The sequence below is a fragment of the Carcharhinus amblyrhynchos genome, chromosome 8 (genome assembly GCF_965287045.1).
Source record: "Carcharhinus amblyrhynchos chromosome 8, sCarAmb.v2.hapA, whole genome shotgun sequence".
NCBI classification, from domain to species: domain Eukaryota; kingdom Metazoa; phylum Chordata; class Chondrichthyes; order Carcharhiniformes; family Carcharhinidae; genus Carcharhinus; species Carcharhinus amblyrhynchos.
In genome coordinates this window covers 111085487-111111822 of record NC_137331.1, presented here as the reverse complement: position 1 = coordinate 111111822, position 26336 = coordinate 111085487, and the positions used below count along the sequence as shown (strand labels likewise).

General features: G+C 44.6%; 1 protein-coding gene across 1 annotated transcript in view; it reads right to left on the bottom strand.

The window, feature by feature from the left end:
• Window positions 1–26336, bottom strand: part of LOC145346394 (protein THEMIS3-like) — a 62383-nt gene that overhangs the window by 13892 nt on the left and 22155 nt on the right. The window contains exon 3 of the mRNA XM_080193551.1: window positions 2418–2882. Within this exon, the coding sequence (XP_080049677.1) occupies window positions 2418–2882 (465 nt within the window). The remainder of the gene's footprint in view (window positions 1–2417; window positions 2883–26336) is intronic.

Here is a 26336-nt window from a genome sequence, read left to right as displayed (position 1 = left end):
TCTTATGTTCAATCCATCACACAAACCAAACTCCCATCCATTGACTCAGGCTCCCCCTGCCTCAGAAAAGCAGCCAGCATAATCAAGGACCCCACACATCCTGGACATTCTCTCTTCCACCTTCTTCCATCAGAAAAAAGTTACAGAAGTCTGAAAACACGTAACAACCGACTCAAGAACAGCTCCTTCCCTGCTGTCATCAGGCATTTGAATGGTCCTATCACATATTCAGGTGATCTTTCGCTTTGCCCTAACGGTAACTGCAGCACTATATTCTGTACCTTCTTCCTTCCCCTCCCCTATGTACTCTATGAATGGTATGTTTTGCCTGTAGCAGTTCACAAAAAACAATAATTTTCACTGTATTCCAATACATGTGACAATAATCAATCAAGCTTGTTCTGAAGAATAGTCATACTGGACTCCAAGCATTAACTCTGTTTCCCTCTCAATAGCTGCTGCCAGAACTTCTTAGAATCCCAACAGTGGAATTGAGTCATGCCATGGCTAGCCTTTCGAAACATTTTATAATGATGGATGTCAGAGCCATTGGACGGTAGTCATTAAAGCATGCTGCTTGGTTTTTCTTAGGTACTGGAATGATGGTCGTCTTCTTGAAGCGAGTAGGGATCACAGATTGTTATAAAGGGAGGTTGAAGATGTTTCTGACTACCTCTGCCAACTGATCCGCGCAGGACCTGAGCGCATGTCCGGGTACCCCACCTGGGCCAGTTGCTTTCTGTGGGTTGACCTTCAAGAAAGCTGTTCTGACATCTACAATGGTGATCTCAGATACAGATTCATTCAGGGCTTCCAGGGTGAAGGGCATGCTCTCGCTGACCTCTTGCTCAAACTGGGTGTAGAATGCATTGAACTCATCAGGGAGGGGTGCATTGGAGCTGGCGATTTTACATGCTTTCATCTTGTAGCCTGTTATATCTTGCAGACCTTGCCATAATCTATATTTATTGCAAGGGGAATGGAATATAAATGTAAGGATGTTTTGTTACAGTGATACAGGGCAATGGTGAGACTACATCTGGAATACTGTTGGTCTCCTTATTTAACAATGGATATATGTGCATTAGAAGCAGTTCAGAGACAGTTTGTTGAATAGATACCTGGAATGGGGGCTTTGTTTTATGAGAAGTTGGACAGGTTGGGCCTAGCTCCATTGGAGTTTAGAAGATTCCCCCATTTCCCCCATATCCTTTGATCCCTTTAGCCCCAAGAGCTATACATAATCTCTTCTTGAAATCACACAATGTTTTGGCCTCAATTACATTCTGAATTCCACACATTCACCACCCTCTGGGTGAAGAAATTTTTCCTCATCTCAGTTCCAAAGGGATTTACCCCTTATCCTCGAACTATGACCCCTGGTTCTGCATCTCCCATCATCAGGAACATTCTTCCTGAATCTAACCTGACTCACCATGCAAGAATTTTATAAATTTCTACGAAACCCCCTCTCACTCTTCTAAATTCCAATAAATACAATCCTAATTGACTTAGTCAATTCTCATATGACAGACCTGTCATTCCAGGAATCAGTCTGGACAACCTTTGCTGTATTCCCTCCACAGCAAGGACATCCTTCCTCAGATAATGTAGATAGATTCTTGACAATAAAAAGAGTGAAAGGTTATCAAGAAAAGGAGGAATTCTGAAGTATAGGCCTTATCATTCATGGATGTGGGCATTGCTGGCTGGGCCAGCATTTATTGCCCATCCCTAATTGCCTTTGCACTGAATAGCTTGTTAGGGCAATTCAGACGGCATTTAAGAGTCAACTACATTGCTGTGGTTCTGGAGTCATATGTAGACCAGACCAGGTAAGGACGGCAGGTTTCCTTCCCTAAAGTGAACTAGATAGGTTTTTTCAACAATCGACAATGAAGTCAAATTTCACCATCTACTGTGGTGGGATTCGAGTTAGGGCCCCTAGAACATTACCCTAGGTTTCTGGATTACTGGTCTAGACACGACACCACCTCCTCCCCAATCTGATCAGCCACGATCTTATTGAATGGTGAAGCAGGCTAGAGGAGCTGAGTGGTCTACTCCTGCTCCTAATTCATACGTTCGTATGTTCGTATCATCAGTTATTTGTTCCTCAATTTCACCATAGCTCCCTTATGTCCCCTCTACACCTTCTGCCACTTATCTTGAAGCTCTATCCCATCGTTCTAGAATTCTCCACAAAGGAAATCAAAGGTCTTGGATGATTTTTCTTTTGATTTATTGGAAGGTAATATGGAAACCATGAACAGAAAGAGTTGGAAATATTCAGCAAGTTGTGCAGTGGATGTGGGGGTGGGTTCTCCACCTTTCTTTCTGAGTCTAATATAACTCTGAAGGAGAGTATTTGGGCCATAAACTACATCAGAAAATCTAGGCTGTAAATAGGCACCTACCTGTTAGTAATGCCTTGACCGTATAAGTGGGTTGAAGGACCAATTGGCCACTGAAGTCTTTCGGAAACATGGAGAAACTTTCTTTGCATTCTGGGATTCCCGGAACAGGCTTTACAGTGCGGGTTCGGCCGATTGGGATCTTCCACGTTAGTATTTGATCAAGCGTGTAGTAGTTGTCATCGTGACATTCTTGGAACATCCCTCTACAATTCATTGGTAGATATACGACTGGGTTATTTTTTCCTTTAATGAGCTGGCATTTCAGCATCTTGCCGCTGAATCCTTCCTCAATTCCAAGCAGTGCCAACTTCTCACCTTTTTTAAGAATGCCGCCTTCAGCCAGGGAAATTTTTATCTTGTTCTGGAACCTTGGCTGCTCAGCCCTCTTCTCCCCTATCTTTATGCAGCTTACCAGATCAGCCACGGTCTCGTACGTGCCTGGATCTGGAACGAGCAGAAATTCCCCTAAAATAGAAAACAAAGCAATGAAGAGGAACTGGCATGGTTTGGACTCGCTCCTAAAAAAATTAGAAAAGTTTCTTAAAGAAATACCTCTACAATCCCCTCCCCCGACCTTGCCTCTTCTTTTCTGAAGGAGTTGTTAATTTCATTAGTCCCATTCGATTTTATTTAAGGGTCTATTTTTCTTGTGTGGACAGTGAGCAATGCTGAGATAATCAACAGATGACCTCTTGTTTCACTCACCGATGTGAGTGTCCCTGGAATTTATTACCCATGGGCCGGCATGGTGGCACAGTGGTTAGCACTGTCGCCTCACAGTGCCAGGGAACTGGATTCGATTCCCAGCTCGGGTCACTGTCTGTGTGGAGTCTCCCCGTGTCTGCGTGAGTTTCCTCCGGGTGCTCTGGCTTCCCCCCCACCACACAGTCCAAAAGACGTGCTGGTTAGGTGCATTGGCCATGCGAAATTCTCCCTCACTGTACCCGAACAGGCGCCAGAGTGTGGCGACCAGAGGAATTTCATAGTAACTTCATTGCAGTGTTAACGTAAGCCTTACTCGTGACACAAATAAATAAACTTAAAACCATCCTTAGTTGTCCTGCGTGTGGGAGGTGGTGGTGAGCGTATATCCTTGCAGTCCGGGTGGTAATAGTGCTCCCACAGTGCTGCTAGGTGCGGAATTCCAGGATTGTGATCCAGTGAAGATGAAGGAATGGCAATATATGTCCAAGTCGGAATGGTCTGTGATCTCACAAGGGATATTGTAGGTGATGGTATTCCCATGTACCTGCTGCTTTGTCTTTCAAGACAGTGGAGGTTGTGGCTTTGGGTGGTGCTGTCGAAAAGGTCTTGCAAGTTGCCTCAATGCACACATTGTGCCAATTCTGGGTTGTATGGAGGTTTAAGGTGGTAGGTAGATGGTTGTCAATCGATCACTTCTGGAGCAGAACCTGGGCAAACTACAATCCTCAGGCAACATCTGGCCCACAGGAACTTTTGCCCAGGGTTATACCAGGGAAGTATAGAATCACAGAATCCCTGCAGTGCAGAAGGAGGCCATTCAGCCCATCAAGTCTGCAACGGCCACAATCCTACCCAGGCCCTAATCCCCTAACCCCACATATTTACCATTAATCCTCTGTCACTAGTGGCAACTTAGCATGGCCAATCAACCTAACCCCCACATCTTTGGAGTGTGGGAGGAAACTGGAGCACCCGGAGGAAACCCATGCAGACATGGGGAGAACATGCAAACTCCACACAGAAGGTGACCCAAGCCGGGAATCGAACCTGGGTCCCAGGCACTGTGAGGTAGCTGTGCTAACCGCTGTACCACCATGCCGCCCTAAGTAAGCACAGTATATGTGTGAAATAGATTTAAAATACAAAATAACTGAGAAACATCAGGCCATTCCTTTTGAAAATGTTACTTGCCCCACACACATACACACAGGCACACATATACACACACACATATGCATACACACATGTGCACACATATACACACATGCACACACATACGGGCACACACATATATGTACACATGTGCACACACACACACATACACGTGTGCACAACTCACACCCACACACACACACTCACACACACATGTGATGCTCTGGATCACAGAATGTAATCCCCAATCATAATACAGATGAATGGTTGTTGCTTAGAGGTCAGGGCATGTTCTTACTGTAGGATTTGAACTGGAGTTCAAGCATTGAGTACATGTCCAAAAGTGTAGCATTCACCACCCCCCCCGACCTCCTCATCTATAAGGATCACCTGTCTGCCCTATTTCCAAATCTCCAATGTTCCTGGCAGAGTTTAGGGGAAGTGGGAGGACCAAGAGAAAGCAGCTAATGTTAGGCCCTATCACTGTGCGCAGATGGAAAAGGACAGTGATGTAATTGAAAACCAGTTAAATGGACTAATAACAGGTATTCGCTAATATGGCATAGGGCCAGAACCAAAACCAGTATAAAGAGAAAGCACACAGAGACATCATTACCACAGTGCTCAGAATGACCTGGAAGGAGGGATAGACGGAGTTGGGAAGCGGGGATAGAATGTACAATAGCCAAATTTGCAGACAACACTAAAAAAGTTGGCAAAGCAAGTTGCAGTAAGTTGCCAATAAAAAATTTGCAAATGTGTATGGATAGGCTAGGTGAGTGGGCCAAAATTAGAATGTAACAAGGATAAATGTGAGGTCATCCATTTTGGTCAGAGGACTGAAAAGGCAACTTATTATCTAAATGGAGAGAATTACGTTTCAGCGTAGAGGGATCTGGGTGTCCTTGTGCATGAATCGCAGGAAGTTAGTATGCAGGTGCAGCAGGTAATGTAGAAGACAAATGGAATTTTATTGCTAATGGAATAGAGTATAAAAGCTGGAAGGTGCTATAGAAACTGTATAAGGTATTGGTGAGATTGCTTCTGGAGTATTGCGCATAGTTTAGGCCCTCTTACTTGAGGAACGATGTAAGTGTATCAGAGATGGTTCAGAGAAGGTTCACTGGACTGATCCAAGGGATGAAAGACTTGTCTTATGAAGAGAGATCGAACAGTTTAGGCCTATATTCACCAGAAGACTAAAAAGAGATCCAGTTGAGGTCTATAAGATGCTAAAGGGGATTGGTAGGGTAGACATAGACTGGATGTTTCCCCTTGTTGGACATTCTAGAATGAGAGGCAATAGTTTCAGGCTAAGGGATTGGCAGAATTAAAACAAAAATGAGGAGGAACTACTTCACTCAAAGGGTCTTTGAGTGAATCTGTGGAATTCTCTAGCCCAGAGTGCAGCGGACGCTGGAACACAAAACACATTAAAAGAACGAAGACAAAGAAAAACACAGCACAGGAACAGGCTCTCAGGCCCTCCAAGCCTGTGCTGCTCATGATGCCTAAACTAAAACCGAATCCACTTAGAGAGTCCGTATCTTTCCATTCCCATCCTAAGGAGGAGATAAATAGATTTTTAATTAGTAACGGGATGAACGGTTATTGGGAGTGTGCAGAAAGCAGGAAAACCTTCTAACTCCTCTTCCTGCCGATGCTACCTGACCGACCCAGTGTTGCTTAAGCAATTTTTAATTCTAGACTGAACCTCAAGTGTTGACAGGTTCACAGTAAGCAAACAAAAAGGAAGTAGTTTTGTTATTGAACTGATGATTACCGTGGCAACATTGCGGGAAAACAGAATGTCAGATTCCATGTGTACGTAGACAATACCTCACTGTCATCTCGCTCATCAATTCTACCATCTCAAAATGCACAGAATGCACATTCGGCATCCAACACTAACTCAATATTCGGAAGACTGAATCCATTGTCTGTGGTCATAAGCTCTGTTTCCCAACCGTTAGTCCCAGTTCCCACCCTGGTAAGCGTCTGAGGATTAACCAGATCATTCATAACCTTGATCTGACATTTTAAACCAGAGATAAAGCTCTGACCAGGCCATCACCAAGCCCACTCCTTCCAGATCAGGTCAGTCATCACATTCTGTCTCTACATGGAATCATAGAATCCCTACCATGTAGAGGGAGGTTATTCAGCCCATGAAGTCTACATCAACACTCAGACAGAGTATCCCCATCCAACCCCTATCCCTATAATTACCGATTAATTCCCCCCCCTAACCTCCACATCTTTGAACAAAGGGTCAATTTAGCATGGCCAATCCACCAAACCTACACATCTTTTTGGACAATGGGAGGAAACCCACACAGACACAGGGAGAAAGTGCAAACTCCACATAGACGGTGACCTGAGGCCGGAATTGAATCCGGGTCCCTGAGGCAGCAGTGCTAACAATTGTGCCAACGTGCCACCTCTTCACCTCATGGCATTAATGGGATTGGGAGTTACAGGCAGTTCTGTGGCCTGGTAGGTATGGATATGATCGGCTTAACTTGTGGGCCAAAGGGCCCATTTGTGCTGTGGTGTTCTATGTTCTATTGGCTACTGAAACCCTTTATCTGTGCCCCTGTGAACTCCAAACTTAACTATTGCAGAAGAGTCCCGGATGCCCTCCTACATTTTACCCTCTCTGCAGGTGGGAAAGAAACCTTGGAGGCTCCCATTTATTTAGGGTTGGAAATCACTGTCAAATTAATGAAACTCTACCAATTTCCCTTTGTCCTTGTTGTAACAAAGGCATTAACTCATTGTCTTTGATGTAACTTCTAACACTGACATGGTTATAGAGCTTTCAGCCACCTGTATCCTAATCTCTGCCCATGTGGCTCAGTGTCAAGATTTGCTTGGTAACACTGAAGCACCTTGGGACAATTTTGCTACTTTCCAGGCACTACATAAATGCGAGTTGTTGGGACTATTGGTGACCACAGAAAACCTGCTCTGTACAGAAAGCCGGTTTAATTGTTCTGAGAACATTTTTTCTGGATTGAGGTGCAGAATTTAATGTTTGTGATATTTGAAGTATTGATTTGATTTGATTTTTTATTGTTACATATATTGGGATGTAGTGAACAGTATTTTTCCTTGTGCGCTTTACAGGCAAAGCATACTGTTCGTAGAGTATATAGGGGAGAAGGAAAGGAGAGGCTGCAGAATGTAATGTTACAGTCATAGCAAGAGTATAGAGAAAGATCAACTTAATGCAAGGTAAGTCTATTCAAAAGTCTGATGGCAGTATATTAGTTGGACTCAATTTTTTTGTGTGCGCTGGTGCACTGGACTAAATAATTTTCTTCCAAATGTCTGTTTATCCCAGAGCTATCTATTGGCAGTGTGTAACAGGCATTAATGGGTCACATTAAAGCAGCACAACAGCTGGAAGTATTAACACTGGCAAGTTGATATTGCCACAATATTTCAGTAGGTGGCAGCAGAGGATCATAGGTCAGAGATTATACAAAGCCAAGCACTGGGAGTTTTGCCGCTGTACAATCCATTAGCCCTTTATCAACACTCTGAAGAAGCGCAAAGAAAATGCTGCGCTTTATATTCCCTCGAATGTATGTTTGGAGCCACAGAACAACCGCCATTGCATTTAGAAGCAAAGAAAGAAAGCACTTGTATTTTATGGGTGGCACAGTGGTTAGTGCTGCTGCCTCACAGCGCCAGGGATCCGGGTTCAATTCCAGCCCTGGGTCACTGTCTGTGTGGAGTCTGCACATCCTCCCCGTGTCTGAGTGGGTTTCCTCCGGGTGCTCAGGTTTCCTCCCACGGTCCGAAAGATGCGCTTGTTAGGTACTTTGTGTCATTGTTTAAAAAAGGAGGTAGACAAAAGGTGGGTAACTATAGGCCGGTTAGCTTAACTAGTAAGGAAAATGCTTGAATCTATCATCAAAGAAGAAATAGTAAGACATTCTGGATATAAATTGTCCCATTGGTAAGATGCAGTATGGGTTCATGAAGGGAAGGTCATGTTTGACTAACTTGGTGGAATTCTTTGTGAACATTTCACATGCAGCGGACAGTGGGGAACCTGTGGATGTGGTGTATCTGGATTTCCAGAAAGCATTTGACAAGGTGCCGCACCAAAGACTGCTACATGAGATAAAGGTGCAAGATGTTATGTGTAATGTATTAACGTGGACAGAGGATTGGTTAACTAACAGAAGGCAGACAGTTGGGGTAAATGGTGTTTTTTTGGTTGGTGATCAGTGACTAATAGTGTGCCTTAGGAATCAGTGTTGGGACTGCAATTGTTTACGATTTACATAGATAATTTTGAGTTGGGGACCAACAGTAGTGTGTCAAAATTCGCAGATGACACTAAGATGGGTGACAGAGCAAAGTGTGCAGAGGACGCTGAAAGTTTGCAAAGGGATATAGGTAGTCTCAGTGAGTGGGCGAGGGCTGGCAGACGGAGTACAATGTGGGTAAATGTGAGGTCATCCATTTTGGTAGGAATAACAGCAAAATGAACTATTATTTAAATGGTAAACAATTGCTGTGCAGAGGGACCTGAGTGTTCTTGTGCAGAGGAAACTGAGTGTTCTTCTGCAAGAATCTCAAGGAGTTGGTTTGCAGGTACAGCAGATAATTAAGGAGGCAAATGGATGTTGTCCTTCTTTGCTAGAGAAAGGGAGTTTAAAAACAGTGAGGTTATGTTGCAGCTGTATAGGGCGCTGGTGAGGCCACACCTGGAGTACTGTGTACTGTTTTGGTCTCCTTACTTGAGAAAGGATATACTGGCATTGGAGAGTGCGCAGAGGAGATTCACTGGGTTGATTCTGGAGTTGAGAGGGTTGGCTTAAGAGGAGAGGGACTAGCAGAGTAAATATGTGGCTACGGGGGGAGAGCCTGGGTAGGACTATTGTTGGTGCAGGCTCTTTCTTTTTATTCATTTGTAGGACATGGGCATCTGCCCTTGGAGGGCAGTTGAGGGTCAACCACATTGCTATGGCTCTGGAGTCACATGTAGGCCAGACCAGGTAAGGATGGCAGATTTCCTTCCCTAAAGGACATTAGTGAACCAGGTGAGTTTTTCTGACAATCGACAATGGTTTCATGGTCATCAGCAGATTCTCAATTCCAGATTTTTTTAACTGAATTCAAATTCCACCATCTGCCGTGGCGGGATTTGAACCCGGGTCCCCAGAACATTAGTGGAGTTTCTGGATTAATAATCTAGCGATAATACCACCAGGTCATTGCCTCCCCTGATGGGCCAAATGGCCTCCTTCTGCACTGTGGAGATTCGATGATGCTTCTATGATGCTAGCCCAGAGTCTTAGAGATGACTGTGCTGCAAGAGGTGCCATGGCTAATATCATAATCATTACTGGATAAAACAAAGAACAAAGAACAACACAGCACGGGAGACAGGCCCTTTGGCCCAACGAGCCCACGCTGCCATTTTAACATTGTGAGTGCCCTCTTCTACTTATGACCTTTGTCTACGCCTATTGGACTCCACAGTAGAGGAATTATAACCAGATTGAGGGACGTCTAATTTAGGGACAATTTGTGACCACCAATCAGCTTAAGAGCACATTTTTGGGGTGTGGTTATTATTCCGTAATAGATAAACTTGAAGCATTAAAACCCTCTGCACAGAGCTTCATACAATGGAAGTACATATTGGCAATTCTGACATGCAAATCATGCCTAGTATTCTCAAAGGCCTATTTCCTAATATAAAGTTTATTTATTAGTCACAAGTAGGCTTGCATTAACACTGCAATGAACTTGCTGTGAAAATCCCCTAGTCGCCACACTCTGGCACCTGTTTGTATACACTGAATTTAGCACGGCCAATGCAACTAACTAGCATATCTTTCGGACTGTGGAAACCCACACAGACACGGGGAGAATGTGCAGGCTCCACACAGACAGTGACCCAAGCTGGGAATTGAACTAGGGTGCTCAGCGCTGTGAGACAGCAGTGCTGACCACTGTGCCACTGTGCCGCTGTCTGTGATCCTGCTATGTTGCTCTGTTGATTTATAAAAACCCTCGCTCGCTTTGTAAAGGCAGGAAAGTCTCTCTATAAAGTTCTTTTTCTTTTCTGATAAAATTGGCAATAAATTTTAACAGGAGTGTTTCAGGTGATAGTAAAAAATTTACATAACCCCTGCAAAACAGTGCTGTACTTTTAATCAGCTCCACTGGTGTGCAACATTTAGGTATTTCCAATGATGCAAATTTAAAAACAAGCTAATGTATGGCAAACCACGCAAAACTGATAAGGAACACTTGTGAATAAATGTTTAACCAAATTTTCTCTTAAAAATATTTCTCAACGTTTTTATTTCTTCTGCTTTGGAAAGTTTATTTAGCAAACTGTACCCTACGTGCGACCACTAGAATGGTTGAGTATCGTATACACCCTCAAGACACACAATAAGACGTCTTTTCGCGAGTCAGAGCAGACAATGGTCAAGGAGAGAGCAAGCCTCTTGCACACTTATGAACTGCTAAGGACTCCAGCCATCAACCCCGGGTGATCTGACTGCTGTAATGGTCTACGCCAAATAGAATCATCCTGCGAATTTGCAGTGTTCCTTCACATTTAATCCGCTGCAGAATTATTACTGCGCCATTCGGCAGAGAGCTCAGAAACACTTTTAAATCAGGATGACGCAGCTTTAAGAAGTGGCAAGATATAGCCAGAGTATTGATCGCGCAATAGGGTCAGGTGAGGTGGTGGGGGGGCAATCTCTCTCATCCTCCTTCATCTTTTACTGGATTCATTTTAAGACCCATCCATCCAGAGACCGTTCCGTAAATGAGCTAGCTCATCGGCTGGGCTGGAACCCAACAATTTTATGTTGAGTGGTACAAGCACTAATAAACATACCTTTTAAAAGGTTTGTGAAGAAGAGCAAGCAAATGGCCCTGCTTGATTTATAACTGCCAAGTGGGAAAGAAACCTTGGAGGCTCCCATTTATTTAGGGTTGGAAATCACTGTCAAATTAATGAAACTCTACCAATTTCCCTTCGTCCTTGTCGTAACAAAGGCACTAACTCATTGTCTTTGATGTAACTTCTGACGCTGACATGGTTATAGGGTTCTTCATCTCAATACGGCGTACATATTGATAGTGTACAGGAATAATGAGATCTGGAGTGGAGATTTTTAAGGTGTGAGTGAAGGTCGGGGATTTAAACAAAAATGCAAAGTATAAACAGTAATCCTGGAGCAGTCATTTTAAACAATACAGGTGATATTGAAGTTGGAAACCTGTTTAGATACAGTTGGAATATTTCATACAACTTCAAGGCTTTCTATACATGAAACAATTTTTTTTTTAAACTGGTAAATGATCTCTGAAGGTGGAAAGGCAGGTTAATCGAGTGGTGAAAAAGGCACATGGTACCCTCACCTTTATCAATCGGGGTATAGATTATAAAAGCAGAGAGGTCATGATGGAGTTACATAGAACTTTGGTGAGGCCGCAGCTGGAGTATTGTGTGCAGTTCTGGTCACCACATTACAGGAAGGACATGAACACACTGGAGGGGGTGCAGGGGAGATTCACCAGGATGCTGCCTGGGATGGAACATTTGAGTTATAAAGAGAGGTTGGATAGACTTGGATTGTTTTCTCCGGAGCAGAGAAGACTGTGGGGCAACCTGATTGAGTTCAGGATTATGAGGGACATGGACAGGGTGGATAGGGAGCAGCTGTTCCCCTGAGTTGAAGGGTCAGTTACGAGGGGACACAAGTTAAAAATGAGGGAATGGAAAATTTAGGAGCAAGTTGAGGAAAAATATTTTTAGCCAGAGGGTGGTGATGGTCTGGAATGCACTGCCTGGGAGGGGAGGCGGGATGCCTCACATCCTTTAAGAAGTGCCTGGATGAGTACTTGGCACACCATAACATTCAAGACTATAGGCCAAGTGCTGGCAAGTGGGATGAGGTGGACAGATCAGGGCATTTCATGTGTCAGTGCAGACTTGATGGGCCGAAGGGTTTCTTCTACATTATACTATTGTGTGATTCTGTGATTCACAGGTATGGTCAACAGTTACTGCCTGTAAGAATCACTGCTGCTCACAGTGCTTTTGCCCTGTAACAGTTTAATCTAACTAAGTGCCTTGCTAGGTCATTATTTTATTCATTTACAAGACATGGCTGGTTAGACCAGCATTTATTGCCCATCCCTAGTTGGCCTTGAGAAGGTGATGGCAAGCTGTCTTCTTGAACGATTGTGGTGCAGGTATGCCCACAGAGTTCCAGGACTTTGACCCAGCCACAGTGAAGGAACGGCAATATATTTCCAAGTCAGGATGGTGAGCGACTTGGAGGGGGAACCTTCAGTGATGGTGTTCCCAGGTATCCGCTGCTCTTGTCGTTGTAGATGGTCGCAGTCCTAGGTTTGGCCAGTGCTGTCTAAGGAGCCTTGGTGAGTTCCTGCAATGGGGAATGGACTGTGTGTTTGTGGAAGGGGTAGCAATCAAGCAGGCTGCTTTGTCCTGGATGGCGTCGAGCTTCTTGAGTTCTATTGGAACTGCACCCTTCCAGGCAAGTGGGGAGTATCCCATCACACATCTAACTTGTGCCTTGCTGATGGTGGACAGGCTTTGGGGAGTCAGGAGGTGAGTTACTCACTGCAGGATTCCTAACCTTTGACCTGCTTTGATAGCCACAGTATTTATATAGCTAGTGCAGTTCAGTTTCTGGTCAATTGTAACACCCAGGGTATTGATAATGGGGGATTCAGCAATGGTATTGCCATTGAATGTCAAGGAGTAATGATTAGCTCCTCACCTGTTGAAGGTGGCCATTGCCTGACACTTGTGTGGCGCGAATATTACTTGCCACTTGTCAGCGCAAGCCTGGGTATTGTCCAGATCTTGTTGCATTTGGACATGGACTGCTTCAGTATCTGAGGAGTCGCGAATAGTGCTGAACATTGTGCAATCATCAGTGAATATTCCCACTTCTGACCTGATGTCAAGGACAGTCACTCTCATCTCACCTGTGGAGTTCAGCTATTTTGTCCATGTTTGAACCAAGGCTGTAATTGAGGTCAGGAGCTGAGTGACCCTGGTGGAACCCAAGCTGAGCATCTGTGAGCAGGTTATTGCTGAGCAGTGTTGCTTGATAGCACTGTTAATGACCCCTTCCACCACTTTACTGATGACCTTGAGTAGACTGATTGGGTGATAATTGGCCAGGGTGGATTTGTCCTGTTTCTTGTGTACAGGGCATACCTGGGCATTTTTCCCCATTGTTGGGTAGATGTCAGTATTGTGGTTGTACTCTAACCTACACATCCCTGGACACTAAGGGGCAATTTCTTAGCATGGCCTATCAACCAAACCCCGCACATCTTTGGACTGTGGGAGGAAACCAGAGTACCCAGAGGAAACCCACGCAGACACGAGTAGAATGTGCAAACTCCACACAGACAGCGACCCGAGCCAGGAATCGAACCCAGGACCCTGGAGCTGTGAAGCAACAGTGCTAACCACTGTGCTACCGTGCCGCCCACGTAAAGCACTGTGGCTGCCATCGAGAGATTTGAACTCATATCTCCAGAAGCATCAGTCCAGGCTTCTGGAAAACTAGTCCAGTTGTTCTTAAGTTTACCTTCACACACACACACACACACACACACACACACACAGACACACACACACACACACACACACACAGGCATGCACGCACACACATTTTCCTTTTGGGGAATAGTAGGGAAGTGGCAGCAGGAATCCTGAGCTGATTATCACCTCGTTAAACCATGCTCCTTCCATAACCAACAAGTCCTGGTGTTGGACTTGTGCCTGGATTTTCCATTCCAGGGATAGGTACTGAGCCATGAGACCTTATTCTAATACAGCAACATTGCCACTATGCTATTGTCCCCATATACATTGTGCAATCTCTCAGACAGCTGAAGGTTCGATGCCCCGATTTTCTAATAAGCATGTTACAAATATGCGACTTGTGTTTTGAACAGTCTCTTCTAATTTCAGGTTAAAAAAAAAGTCCCGGAATGGGGTAAATAATGTTATAGTGTGTTCTGTCCAGGTACAGGACCTTGTCATTTGGTTGTCATGGTGACTGAGATCCAGGCTGAAACCAGTAGAAACTTGAATGCTAGCTTTTGCGCTTTGACACCAATGAGGGGAAGCTGGATATAAACCCTTTGGGGGGTGGGGGGGGGCAGGCACCTTACAAAAAATATTCTAAGTGCCGAATGAGCATGAAAATGGGAGAGTTTCAGATCCGTTTTTTGGGCTAGTTTGAAAATGCAATCTTGCAGCACTTTATTGCAAAAAGTGCATAATTTGCTTCCTGTCAGCAGGAGGAGGGGGAGGGGCCTAAGATCACCGGAAAGCCAGCTGCTCATACTCGGGAGTGCAATTGCACAGGCACCATCCCCCCTGGAAATGGCCCACGTTCGCTGGCTTCCCTGGTCCATGACCCCCACCTGGCCCAGTCTATTGCTGGCCGAACCCTCTCCCTGAAACCCCAGCCCAGCTGATCTGACCACCTCCCCCCTCACCACCTACTTCTGGCCCAGCTGATGGGCAGTGAAAGGCGGGGGCTGCCTTCTCTTTCTCGTGGGTCTTCAGTGGCCCCTGGTCTCACCGCTGATGCCATCACACCAAATCCCCGCTGATGGGGCCTATACGTGAGGACTTTCTCCAGCAAGGCCGTTGAGGCAAGTGTGCCAGGACATTAGCCTCCCGAGCTCACTAATTATAATTAAATTCAATTGAAAATATGATTAAATATTGAAATCAGCCTTCTGATTATCTAGAACATAGAACAGTACAGCACAGTACAGGCCCTTTGGCCCTCAATGTTGTACCGAGCTGTGTCCAAATCCAAGTTCAAGTTATCCAACTCCCTGGGCCAGGTAAGATTGTGAAAGGTGAGAAATCAGACACAAACCTGATTTTCCACCTCTTGTGCAATCTTACTGCTTGCTCCACCTATCGACTGGCGGGACAAGAAGTTAAGATCGCTGCCTTGGATTCAGATGGACAAAAGTTATCTGGAGAGGAAGAGTGGAGTTATAACTCTAAAGTTGTGAACAAGGTATAGTGAAAATTGACTAAAATTAGACCAGGAATGACAGGTCATAGGAATGAAGGTACACCAAAAGATTGGGGTGGGGGGGAGGGTGGAAATCTTACCAAAAATTCTAAGTGCTGAACGAGCGTGAAAAAGGGAGAGGATTGCAGCCTTTCTGTTGGCAAGTTTTCAGATATGGTCTTATGCCACTTAGTGCCAAAAAAGAGCCAAAGTGTGATTCATGCCAGTAGGGGGAGTGGATAGAGTCTATTCACACTGGAAAGCCAGCTGATCACCAGCAGAGGGCGCCATTTTGCATGTGCCGATCCGTCAGCATTCTGTGCAAAGTGCATATAGAACACTGAAGATCTGACACTCCACACACCCTCCTGGGTATCACCTCCCCTCCTACTCCCCCACCCACCACCCCTCCCTCCCCAGATATCACCCCCCACAGCACCCGCTCCCCTCCCTCACCCCACCACCAGTGACTGGTGTGGCAGCCCGGTAAGAAAACTAGATTCTGGAATGTTTCAATACAGTATGTAATGGAACATTGCTATAATTGGATGCCAAATCAGCATTACCATGAGAGAAACAAACATGTTTTGAAGCAATTTCTTCATTTTTACTATTGTTTGGGCACAAAACACTTTACAATAAAATGACTACTGTAGCATGTGTAAGATAATTGGTTAAATATTTGAAAATGAAGAATATAGACAATGAGCTACATAAGTGAAGTTCCAATATTGAGCTATAGAACAGCTGGCTCTACTCAATTCCAGTTGGGTCACATGGCCCTTTGCTTTAATGTAATTTATATGGGTTACAAGACTTACATGTTCAATGAAAGCCCAACATGGAGTGTTTTTTTTATTAGTTCATGGAATGTGGTCATAGCTGGCTGGGCTGGCATTTATTGCCCATCCTGAGGGTCATTAAGAATCAACCACACTTTGTGGTGGATCTGGAGTCACATGTCAGCCAGACCAGGGAACAATGGCTGATTTCCTTCCTGAAAGGATATTTGTGAACCAGATGGGGCCTAATCAAGCTATACCACCTCCTCCAGGGCAACTTGGGATAGGCAATAAATAAGAACATAAGAAATAGGAGCAGGAGTAGGTCATCTAGCCCTTCGAGCCTGCCCCCACCATTCAATAAGATCATGGCTGATCTGAACATGTAAATGGCACAGTCTTCAGGATCTTTTCAAACCCATGCAGACATGCTAAGTTTAAGCTTCTTTATTAGTGTCACAAGTAGGCTTGCTTAACGCTATAATGAATTTACTGTGAAGATCTCCTAGTTCCACACTACGGCACCTGTTTGGGTACACGGAGGGAGAATTTAGTATGGCCAATGGACCCTAACCAGCACATCTTTCAGATGTGGGAGGAAACCTGAGGATTTGGAGGAAACCCACGCAGACACAGGGAGAACATGCGGACTCTGCACAGACTCAAGCCAGGAACTGAACTTGGGTTCTTGGCGCTGTGAGGCAGCAACTACTGTACCACCGTGTCACCACCTCTTAATGACGGAGAAAAAGAAAACCTCACGTTCAATGTTCCCTCCGTGATGATTTGGAAGTTATTGCGCATGTGCGGCCGTCAAAAAATATAGAGGCCATGCACTGAAACAAATCACCCATTTATTCGAAAAACAAAGTAGACGCTACACAGAATCATAGAATCCCTTCAGTGCAGGAGGAGGCCTTACTCAGGCCTCACACCCCCTCACTCCTCCCCCATCCTATCCCCGTAACCCTATTTTACCATGGCTAATCCACCTTACGTACTCATCTCCGAACACTAAAGGCAATTTATCAAGGCCAATTCACCTAACTTAAGTATCTTTGAATGCGAAAGGGCAATTTATCATGGTCAAACTACTGAATCTACACATGTTTGTACACTAAGGGCATGTTATTATGGCCAATCCACCAAACCTGCATGTCTGTGGGAGGAAAATAGAGCACCCGTTGGAAATTAACACAAATATGGTGAGAAGGATGGCACGGTAGCACAGTGGCTAGCACCGCTGCCCCACAGCTCCAGGGACCTGGGTTTGATTCCTGGCTCGGGTCACTGTCTTTGCGGAGTTTGCGCATTCTCCTCATGTCTGTGTGAGTTTCCTCCGGGTGCTCCAGTTTCCTCCCACATTCCAAAGATGGGCAGGTTGGGTAGATTGGCCATGCTAAATTACCCTTTAGTGTCCTGGGATGCATAGGTTAGAGGGATTAGTGGGGTAAATATGTGGTGTGTTGGGGAGAGGGCCTGGGTGGCTTTATTGTCAGTACAGACTTGATGGGCTGAATGGCTTCCTTCTGCACTGTTGGGATTCCATGATGAATGTGCAAACTCCAGACATGCAGTCACCCAAGGCCAAAATCAAACCTGGGTCCCTGGCAGTATTAATTGTATTAATGGGGCACTTTACATGACATCAGCATGTCTCAAAGTCAATGAGTATTTTTGAATGTGATGGCTGTTGCAATTCAGGGAATATGACAGCCAACTGAAAGATGACTGCATCATGTACCCAGCCAGTCCCAAAAAGCCTAATGAGCTAATGACCAGATAATCAACTTTAGTGACTCTGGTTAAGGGATAAATTGGCTCGGACTTTGGGGAGAATGAGGCCAGGTACTGGGGCAGGAGGAGGTCTGAAGTGAGCATCAGAAATGAAATCAGAGTGAGCTGCACTGACTGAGTGTCGTGTTTTCCCTTCTCTGCACGCGATTGAAGAAATCCTGTTGCGCAGAAAGAGTAAGAGAATTGGCATGAGTTTAATGAATGTTTTTCTGTAATTATCTCTCTTATATATTTAATGGAGGATGCATTCCAATAGGCAGCTCACCACCACCCTTCTCAAGGGCAACTTGGGATGGGCAATAAATGCTGGCCAGCCAGCAAAGCCCATGTCCCACGAACTAATAAAAAAAAGGTCCTCTATTGCAACTAACGTTTTTGAAGAGCTATAATTAAATTAATAATTTACCATATCTTTGCCGTAATCATATCGTTGCCCAAGGGTTAACAATTACCCTCATCTTTTCACAAACCGGCAAAATTATGTTATCTTAGTTTTGAACATAGCATTTTTTTCTTTTAAGACTTTTTAGTACCACACTCCGTAATGTGTAAAGCCAGAAACAGATCAGGCCATTTAACACTTTACTTTGATGGGTTAAAATATTGCCATATTGATATTAACTACAATTGGACATTTCACTGGAATCTTACAGCAGCTTTTCCCATGCCGCTCTGAAAAAAATTCCCTTTTCTGGCTGGAGTCTACCAGTCAGAACTAACCTTCTTGAAAAAAAGGGCAGCACAGTGGCACAGTGGTTAGCACTGCTGCTTCACATCGCCAGGTACCCGGGTTCAATTCCCGGCTCGGGTCACTGTCTGTGTGGAGTTTGCACATTCTCACTGTGTCTGTGTGAGTTTTCTCTGGGTGCTCTGGTTTCTCCCCACAAAGATATGCGGGTTAGGTGGATTGGCCGTACAAAATTGCCCTTTAGTGTCGGGGGGCCTAGTTAGGTTAAATGCATGAGGTTATGGGGATTGGGCCTGGGTGGGACTATGGTCGGTGCAGACCTGACGGGCTGAATGGCCTCTGTTTGCACTGTTTGATTCAATGATTCTAAATTGTGAGCAGTTCTGGTCATCTCACTATAAGAAGGATGTGGAAGCATTGGCGAGAGTGCAGAGGAGATTTACCAGGATGCTGCCTGGTTTGGAGAATAGGTCTTATGAGGAAAGGTTGAGGGAGTTGGGACTTTTCTCTTTAGAGCGGAGGATGATGAGAGGCGACTTAATAGAGGTTTATAAGATGATGAGGGGGATAGATAGAGTGGACATGCAGAGACTATTTCCTCGGGTGGATGTAGCTGTTACTAGGGGGCATAACTTTAAGGTTCATGGTGGGAGATATAGGAGGGATGTCCGAGGTAGATTCTTCACTCAGAGAGTGGTTGGGATGTGGAATACACTGCCTGCTGTGATAGTGGAGTCGGACACTTTAGGAAGTTTCAAGCGGTTATTGGATAGGCGCATGGAGCACACCAGAATGATAGAGAATGGGATAGCTCGATCTTGGGTTTGGACATAGCTTGGCACAACATCGAGGGCCAAAGGGCCTGTACTGTGCTGTACTGTGCTGTGTTTCTATGTTCTAAAGCAAACACCAGCATTACAATTTAACTCAAAGGGTGGAATTTTCAGGCTGCGCTCACCCCGAAACCGGAAACTTCTGCCCAAGGACCTTTCCGTGGTCCGCCCCTCCCCAGCTACAATTGGCGGAATGGGAAAATTCACTCCACAACACTTACCTCAAGAACACTTTCTCTATGACTGTAAGGCTACCTTCTGAACCCTCTACTTTCCTTCTCTATGTACGGTATGCTCTGTTGGTACAGCGTGCAACAATACTTTTCACTGTATACTAATACATGTGACAATAATAAATCAAATCAAATTAGGTCAAATTAGGTCAAAAAGGCTGTCAAGTCTACTTGTGGAATATGGAAGATGTCAGTGTAAAACTAGCAGCACTTTTTGCCCAAGTTTACCTGTGGGCTGTGGATATAATTTAGGATTTTTCTTTAATAGCATCAATTCTCAGTATAAATTTTGAGTTGTACGTGGTTGCTAAATTAAACACTGCGCCCGGGATGCCTCTGCACTGAGATGGTGTGAATAGTTAATGGCTCTGCCCGCTTCCTGTGGCCTGCTGAAGTGGAGAATGTGCTGCAGAAGGAAAGAACCAAGAGACCAAGAGCAAAGCACTCTGGTGCAAGCTCAGAAAATTTACCTTGAAACTACCTTCTCTGACTTAGCGCAACTGAGCAATTTAAATCCAACTCATGGTTTCAATTTGGATTGGGACACCTGCTCTAGAGGAGGGCAGGTGATAGGTTTCGAGGGTGTCGGCTATCAGGAAAGGTTGAATAAACTGGGATTGTCTTTACTGGAAAGATGAGGTTGAGGGGAGACCTGATAGAAGTCTATAAAATTATGAGAGGCATAGACAGGGTGGATCGTCAAAGGCTTTTTCCCAGGGCGGAAGTGTCAATTACAAGGGGGCACAAGTTGAAGGTGAGAGGGGCAAAGTTTAAGGGAAAGGTGTGGGGAAAGTTTTTCACACAGAGAGTAGTGGGTGCCTGGAACTCCATGCCAGAGGAGGTAGTGGAAGCAGGCACAATGGCAGCATTTAAGAGGCATCTGTATGGATACATGAATAGGGGGGGAATAGATGGATTTGGACCAAGTAAGGGGAAGAAGGTTTTTTTTCATTTCGTTAGGACATCATGATTGGCATGGGCTTGGTGGGCTGAAGGGCCTGTTCCTGTGCTGTACTTTATTTGGTTCTTTTTTGATCTTTGAAATGTAATGAATTGAGAAGTGGCAATTTGCTGTCTTAATGACTGAAGGTGAATCTAAGTAGATCTGTAATCCCAAGCGGGCGAACTATGTAAAGGGGAGATGATGGCGAGCACTGAGGAATAGTTTGATTTTCTGCATACTCAGCTTTACACGCTCACCGCTGAGCTCGGGACAGTTTTGAGGCCTCTCCAAAGGAAGTTTTAATATGCAGGGCATTGTAAAGAAATAAAAATAGAAAAAAACAAGGAAGTTATAAACAATAGGAAAAAGGGTGTGGGGCAGAAACAGGAACAGCAAACAAGTACATGAACCTTAACATACAAGATAAACTGAAACACGTTAATACCAGCCCATTGAAGAGGTAAACAAAGAATAAGAACTTTGACTGAACTATAAAAACACGATTATAATCAGCAAAACATTTCTTAATTCAACAAAACAAAAGCATCCCTTGTATTTGGGATGACTTTTGCCCTGCACTATGCTGATGTTATTACTAATGAGATGGAGTTACTGAATTTATTCATTTTAAGGGGACCCATTCATCATTTCAGATGTTTTTGAGGCAACCTTATGAGTCATAGAATCCCTACAGTGCAGAAGAGGCTATTCAGCCTATCAAGTCTGCACTGACTCTCTGAGAGAGTATTTCATCCAGGCCCTCTCCTCCCGTTCTATCCCCGTAACCCCACACATTTCCCATGAGTAATCCATCTGACCCAGACTTCTTGGGACACTAAGGGGCAATTTAGCGTGGCCAATTCATCTAACCGGCAGGTCTTTCGGACTCTGGGAAGAAATCCTCACAGATACGGGGCGAATGTGCAGACACCACACTAACAGTCAACTGAGGCCAGAATTGAACCTGGGTTCCCGGAATCCTGCTGGCAGTTGTCCTAACCCACTATGCCACTACTTGTAGAAGCCCTTGTAGAATGCATTACTGAATTGCTATGTTAAAGCTTAAGGTTTTTTTAAATGTATTAGTCACAAGTAAGGCTTACATTAACACTGCAATGAAGTTACTGTGAAATTCCCCTAGTTGCCACAGTCCGGCACCTGTTCAGGTCAATGCACCTAACCATCTTTCAGACCGTGGGAGAAGACTGGAGGAAACCCACGTAGACATGGGGAGAACGTGCAAACTCCACACAGACAGTGACCCAAGCCAGAATTGAACTCGGGTCCCTGGAGCTGTGAGGCAGCAGTGCTAACCACTGTGCCACTGTGCTCTAAGGATGGATTATTGTGCTCTAGGGATGGATTGCTGCTTCACTCAGCAATGACTGGGCCAGCTCACAGGTAAAGCTGCAGGGTCACTGTTGCTAAATAAACAGCATCATCAGTAGATGATAGATGTTTAGCTCCAAGATGAGTTGCTGATCACAGTCTCTCCACATACGACAGACCTGCCATCCCAGGAATCAGCCTGGTAGACCTTTGCTGTGCTCCCTCTATAATGATGACGTTGATATAAGTCAGTTAGGATTATATTCACTGGAGTTTAGGAGAGTAAGAAGGGATTCCATAGAAACTTATAAAATTCTAACAGGGTGGATTCAGAAAGAATGTTCCCGATGGTGGGGGAGTCCAGAACTAGAGGTCATAGTTTGAGGATAAGGGGTAAACCTTTTAGAACTGAGGTGAGGAGAAATTTCTTTGCTCAGAGGGTGGTGAGTGTGTGGAATTCACCACCACAGAAAGAAGCTGAAGCTAAAACATTGTCTGATTTCAAGAAGAAATTAGATATCGCTCTTGGGGCTAAAGTGATCACTGCTTATGGGAGGAAGGGGGGATCAGGATATTGAATTTGATGACCAGCTGTGATCAATATGAATGGTGGAGCAGGTTCGAAGGGCCAAATGGCCTACTCCTGCTTCTAATTTCTGTGTTTCTATGTTTCTCTGTCACGTCACATAACTTAATAAGCTCAACTGGTAATGAAATCATCAAAATAACTTTTGTTACCACTAGGCCTGACTGCTTAACCACACTCCAGACTGGCCACCCACACAATGCGAAGCCATGCAAAACCCCTACCCAGTCCCAATCACCCACCACCCATGTCCTCACTGAACCTACCCTAGCTCCCAGCCAAGCAATGCCACATTTAAAAAATTCTCTCCCTTGTGTGCACATCTCCCACCTGACCCATCGCATCTCTGTCATTCCCTCAAGCCCAGTGCCTCCCCTCCATGTTTACACACAGCACACCATTAGACTATACAGTATTTTGTGGTGCTCCTCCTATTCTCTCCAACGGTCTTGTAAAATCTTTTTTATCTCTACAACTTCTAAAACGCCAATCGAAGTGCTTGTTGCAATTGTCTTTTGGCCTCAATTTATTCAGCAGGGTAAAGAATATGATAAACTTTGAGGAGATTCACTATCTCCCATTTTTCCTGACCCATAAGATATAGGAGCAGAATGAGGCCTTTCAGCACATCAAGCCTGCTCTGCCGTTCAATCATGGCTGATAAGTTTCTCAACCCCATTCTCCCGTATTCTCCCCATAATCTTTGATCCCTTGCTATCTATCTCTGTCTTAAATACATTCAATGATCTAGCCTCAACAGTCTTCCGTGGCAGTGAATTCCGTAGATTCACCATCTTCTGGCTGAAGAAATTCCTCCTCATCTTGGTTGTAAAAGGTTGTCCGTTTACTCTGAGGCTGTGCCCTCGGATCCGTGTCTCTCCTACTGATGGAAACATCTTCCCCATGTCCACTCTATCCAGGCCTTTCAGTGTTTGTCATCCCCACAGGTCATTGTTGAGTTTTATTAGCTTCAACAGAGCTTAGGTGATCAACTTTTTAACAAAGTTAAACCAATGTGGGTTTATTTATTGTACTAAAAACAGAATTATTCTCGATGATGATGAAAGTATGGTTAATAAGGCTCCCTTGGCAGGTTGAGATGAATACTTCACAGAGCTGTGAAAAACAGCGGGTAACCTGCCTGATGGAGAGATAGAGGTGGTGACGATTCAACTTCTCTGCTGAAATTCTTTATTCATGGCACAATGAAAAAGACACACTTGACACTAACACTTGACTAGATGAGCCAGGTTTCAACATTTGCCTGCATTAGGCTGGGATGTGAGGTCATGATAGCAAGTCTCTGCAAACTATGCTGCGTCTAGTAACAGTGCCCTTCTGAGCCACATAGTTTCCTGAGTTCCAGTCCATTCTGATGATCAAATTCTACCGCTGCCAAAGTCCAGGAAAACTGCAGCTTGTAAATCAGAAGCTAAAGTTGCTGAGGAAATGTGTGACTCTATTGGAAAAGAAATTGTTATCAAGGCACCAGGATAGATTAAAGTGTTGGTGGAAATCACAACATCGAAGGTGACTCGTGATGTGTTCCACTGTGTCTCCACAATGATAATGTTCTGGGCACCCGGGTTCGAATCCTGCCATGGCAGTTGGTTGAATTTGAATTCAATAAGAAATATCTGGAATTAGGAATCTATTAATGACTGTAAAACCATCATTGACTGTTGGAAATACTCATCTGGTTCACTAATGTCCTTTAGGGAAGGAAATCTGCTGTCCTAGCCTGGCCTACATGTGACTCAAAGCCACAACAATGTGGTTGACTCTCAAATGCCCTCAGGCAATTGGGGATAGGTAATAAATGCTGGCCAGCTAGTGACGCCCATGTCCCACAAATGAATCCGCCTTCCTCCCATATTCCTTGATCCCTTTAGCCCCAAGAGTTATATCTATGGAACACAATGTTGGATTCAGTTGTGATGTCTTCTTTGTTCAAAAAAATAGTCTGGTGATGTTCACTGCGTATTCTTATATGTGGTTCATAGCTATCTGGGACAAGTACTGGAAATTGTGCCTATTACAGAATTATACTCACAGGATGTGAGGCTTGAGATGAGGCACAGTGGCACAGTGGTTAGCACTGCTGCCTCACAACTCCAGGGACCTGGGTTCAATCCCTGACACTGTCTGTGTGGAGTTTACACATTCTCCCTGTATCTGTGTGGGTTTCCCCTGGGTCCTTTGGTTTCCTTTTATGGTCCAAAGATATGCAGGTTGGGGCCACATGCCAACTGACTCCAGAACAGCTTCTTCCCTGCTACCATCAGACTTTTGAATGGACCTACCTTGCGTTAAGTTGATCTTTCTCTAGCTATGACTGTAACATTACATTCTGCACTCTCTTGTTTCCTTCTCTATGGGCGGTATGCTTTGTCTGTGTGGCGTGCAAGAAACAACACCTTTCACTGTATGCTAATACATATGACAATAATAAATCAAATCCAATCAAATCAAATCAAAAATCAAGGGTTAGGTTGATTGGCCATCCTAAACTGCTCCTTGTGTCCCTGGGTGCCTAGGTTAGAGGGATTAGTGGGATAAATATGTGGGATTACAGGGATAGGGCCTGGGTGGGATTGTTGTCAGTGCAGACTCGATGGGCTGAATGACCTCCTTCTGAACTGTAGGGGATTCTATGATTCCAGGAAGCAGAAAATCAGAAGAGAATAAAAGAATCCTTTTAATTTATGAAGACTAATATACTTCCTTGTGTGCTGCTGGGTGCCTGACAAAAACCTATTTCCTTATGACTTATTAAGTTACTCATTTATCCACTGGTTTCGCTACAGTTTTTCTGTGTTTACCAGGAACATGGTGCCATCTGAGCTCCACATCAGCGCAAGTTAAAGCTCCACCTACTTTTAAATTTGACTTTGCAGCGACCCTGTGCAGTAACAGGTTGTGCCAGTACGGTCAGGTATGAGAAGATATTGTCACAAGGAAGTACTGCACAGTGATATTCTTTGATCCTTTCTGTGTGGTTTTAAATTTAGACTGCACCTAGACATGGGAATATTAAAAATGATGACCCCCCAAGAGAGATGCTGCTAAAATGGGAATTGCATCTGGTCTGCTGCACCTCGTCTTAGTGCACTCTGTCTTGGACTGCTTCAGTCTTCCGACATGAAGCTGGTAGCTGGTAGCTGGTAGCAGGTATCAATCGCTCCATTGGAGTTTGATATTCTGCCACAGAAGTGAACTATGTATGGGTGTGGGAATAATAAAGAGAGCTAATTACTGACAGTAAAGCAAAAGAGAATATCCGATGTGTTGGCAGTGAAAGCTACAGACGTGCTAAGAGTATTTGTGTATGAACTGTGCATTGAGTGTGTATGTGTATGGATGTGTATGTACGTCTGTGCATATGTATATGCATGTGTGTGCATGTATGTGCTTGTGTGTGCACATGTATTTTGTGTGCATATGTGCATGTATACATGCGTGTATGCATGTGTGCGTATAAATCGGCCCTATTTCACATCAAGTTGTCCCCATTTTTGGACGTGAAAACTTGGTAAAGTCGGGTGTGAGGCGAGTAGTGCGATTCGCACCTGCCTCCGCGCCAGTTCCGCCTTTACCAAGGCCCGAAAATAGTCACGATCAGGACCACACCCGAAATGGTTGCGATGGCCACGTAAATGAGTTTGCGTGCGTTTAAATTGACTTAATGGGCTGCACGCCCAACCTCACCGACACTTCCCCCTTTGCCACCGTGTTCGCCCATCCAGAATCGGCGCGAAACGGACATGTTCCACAAAAGTCCGATTCGGGCACT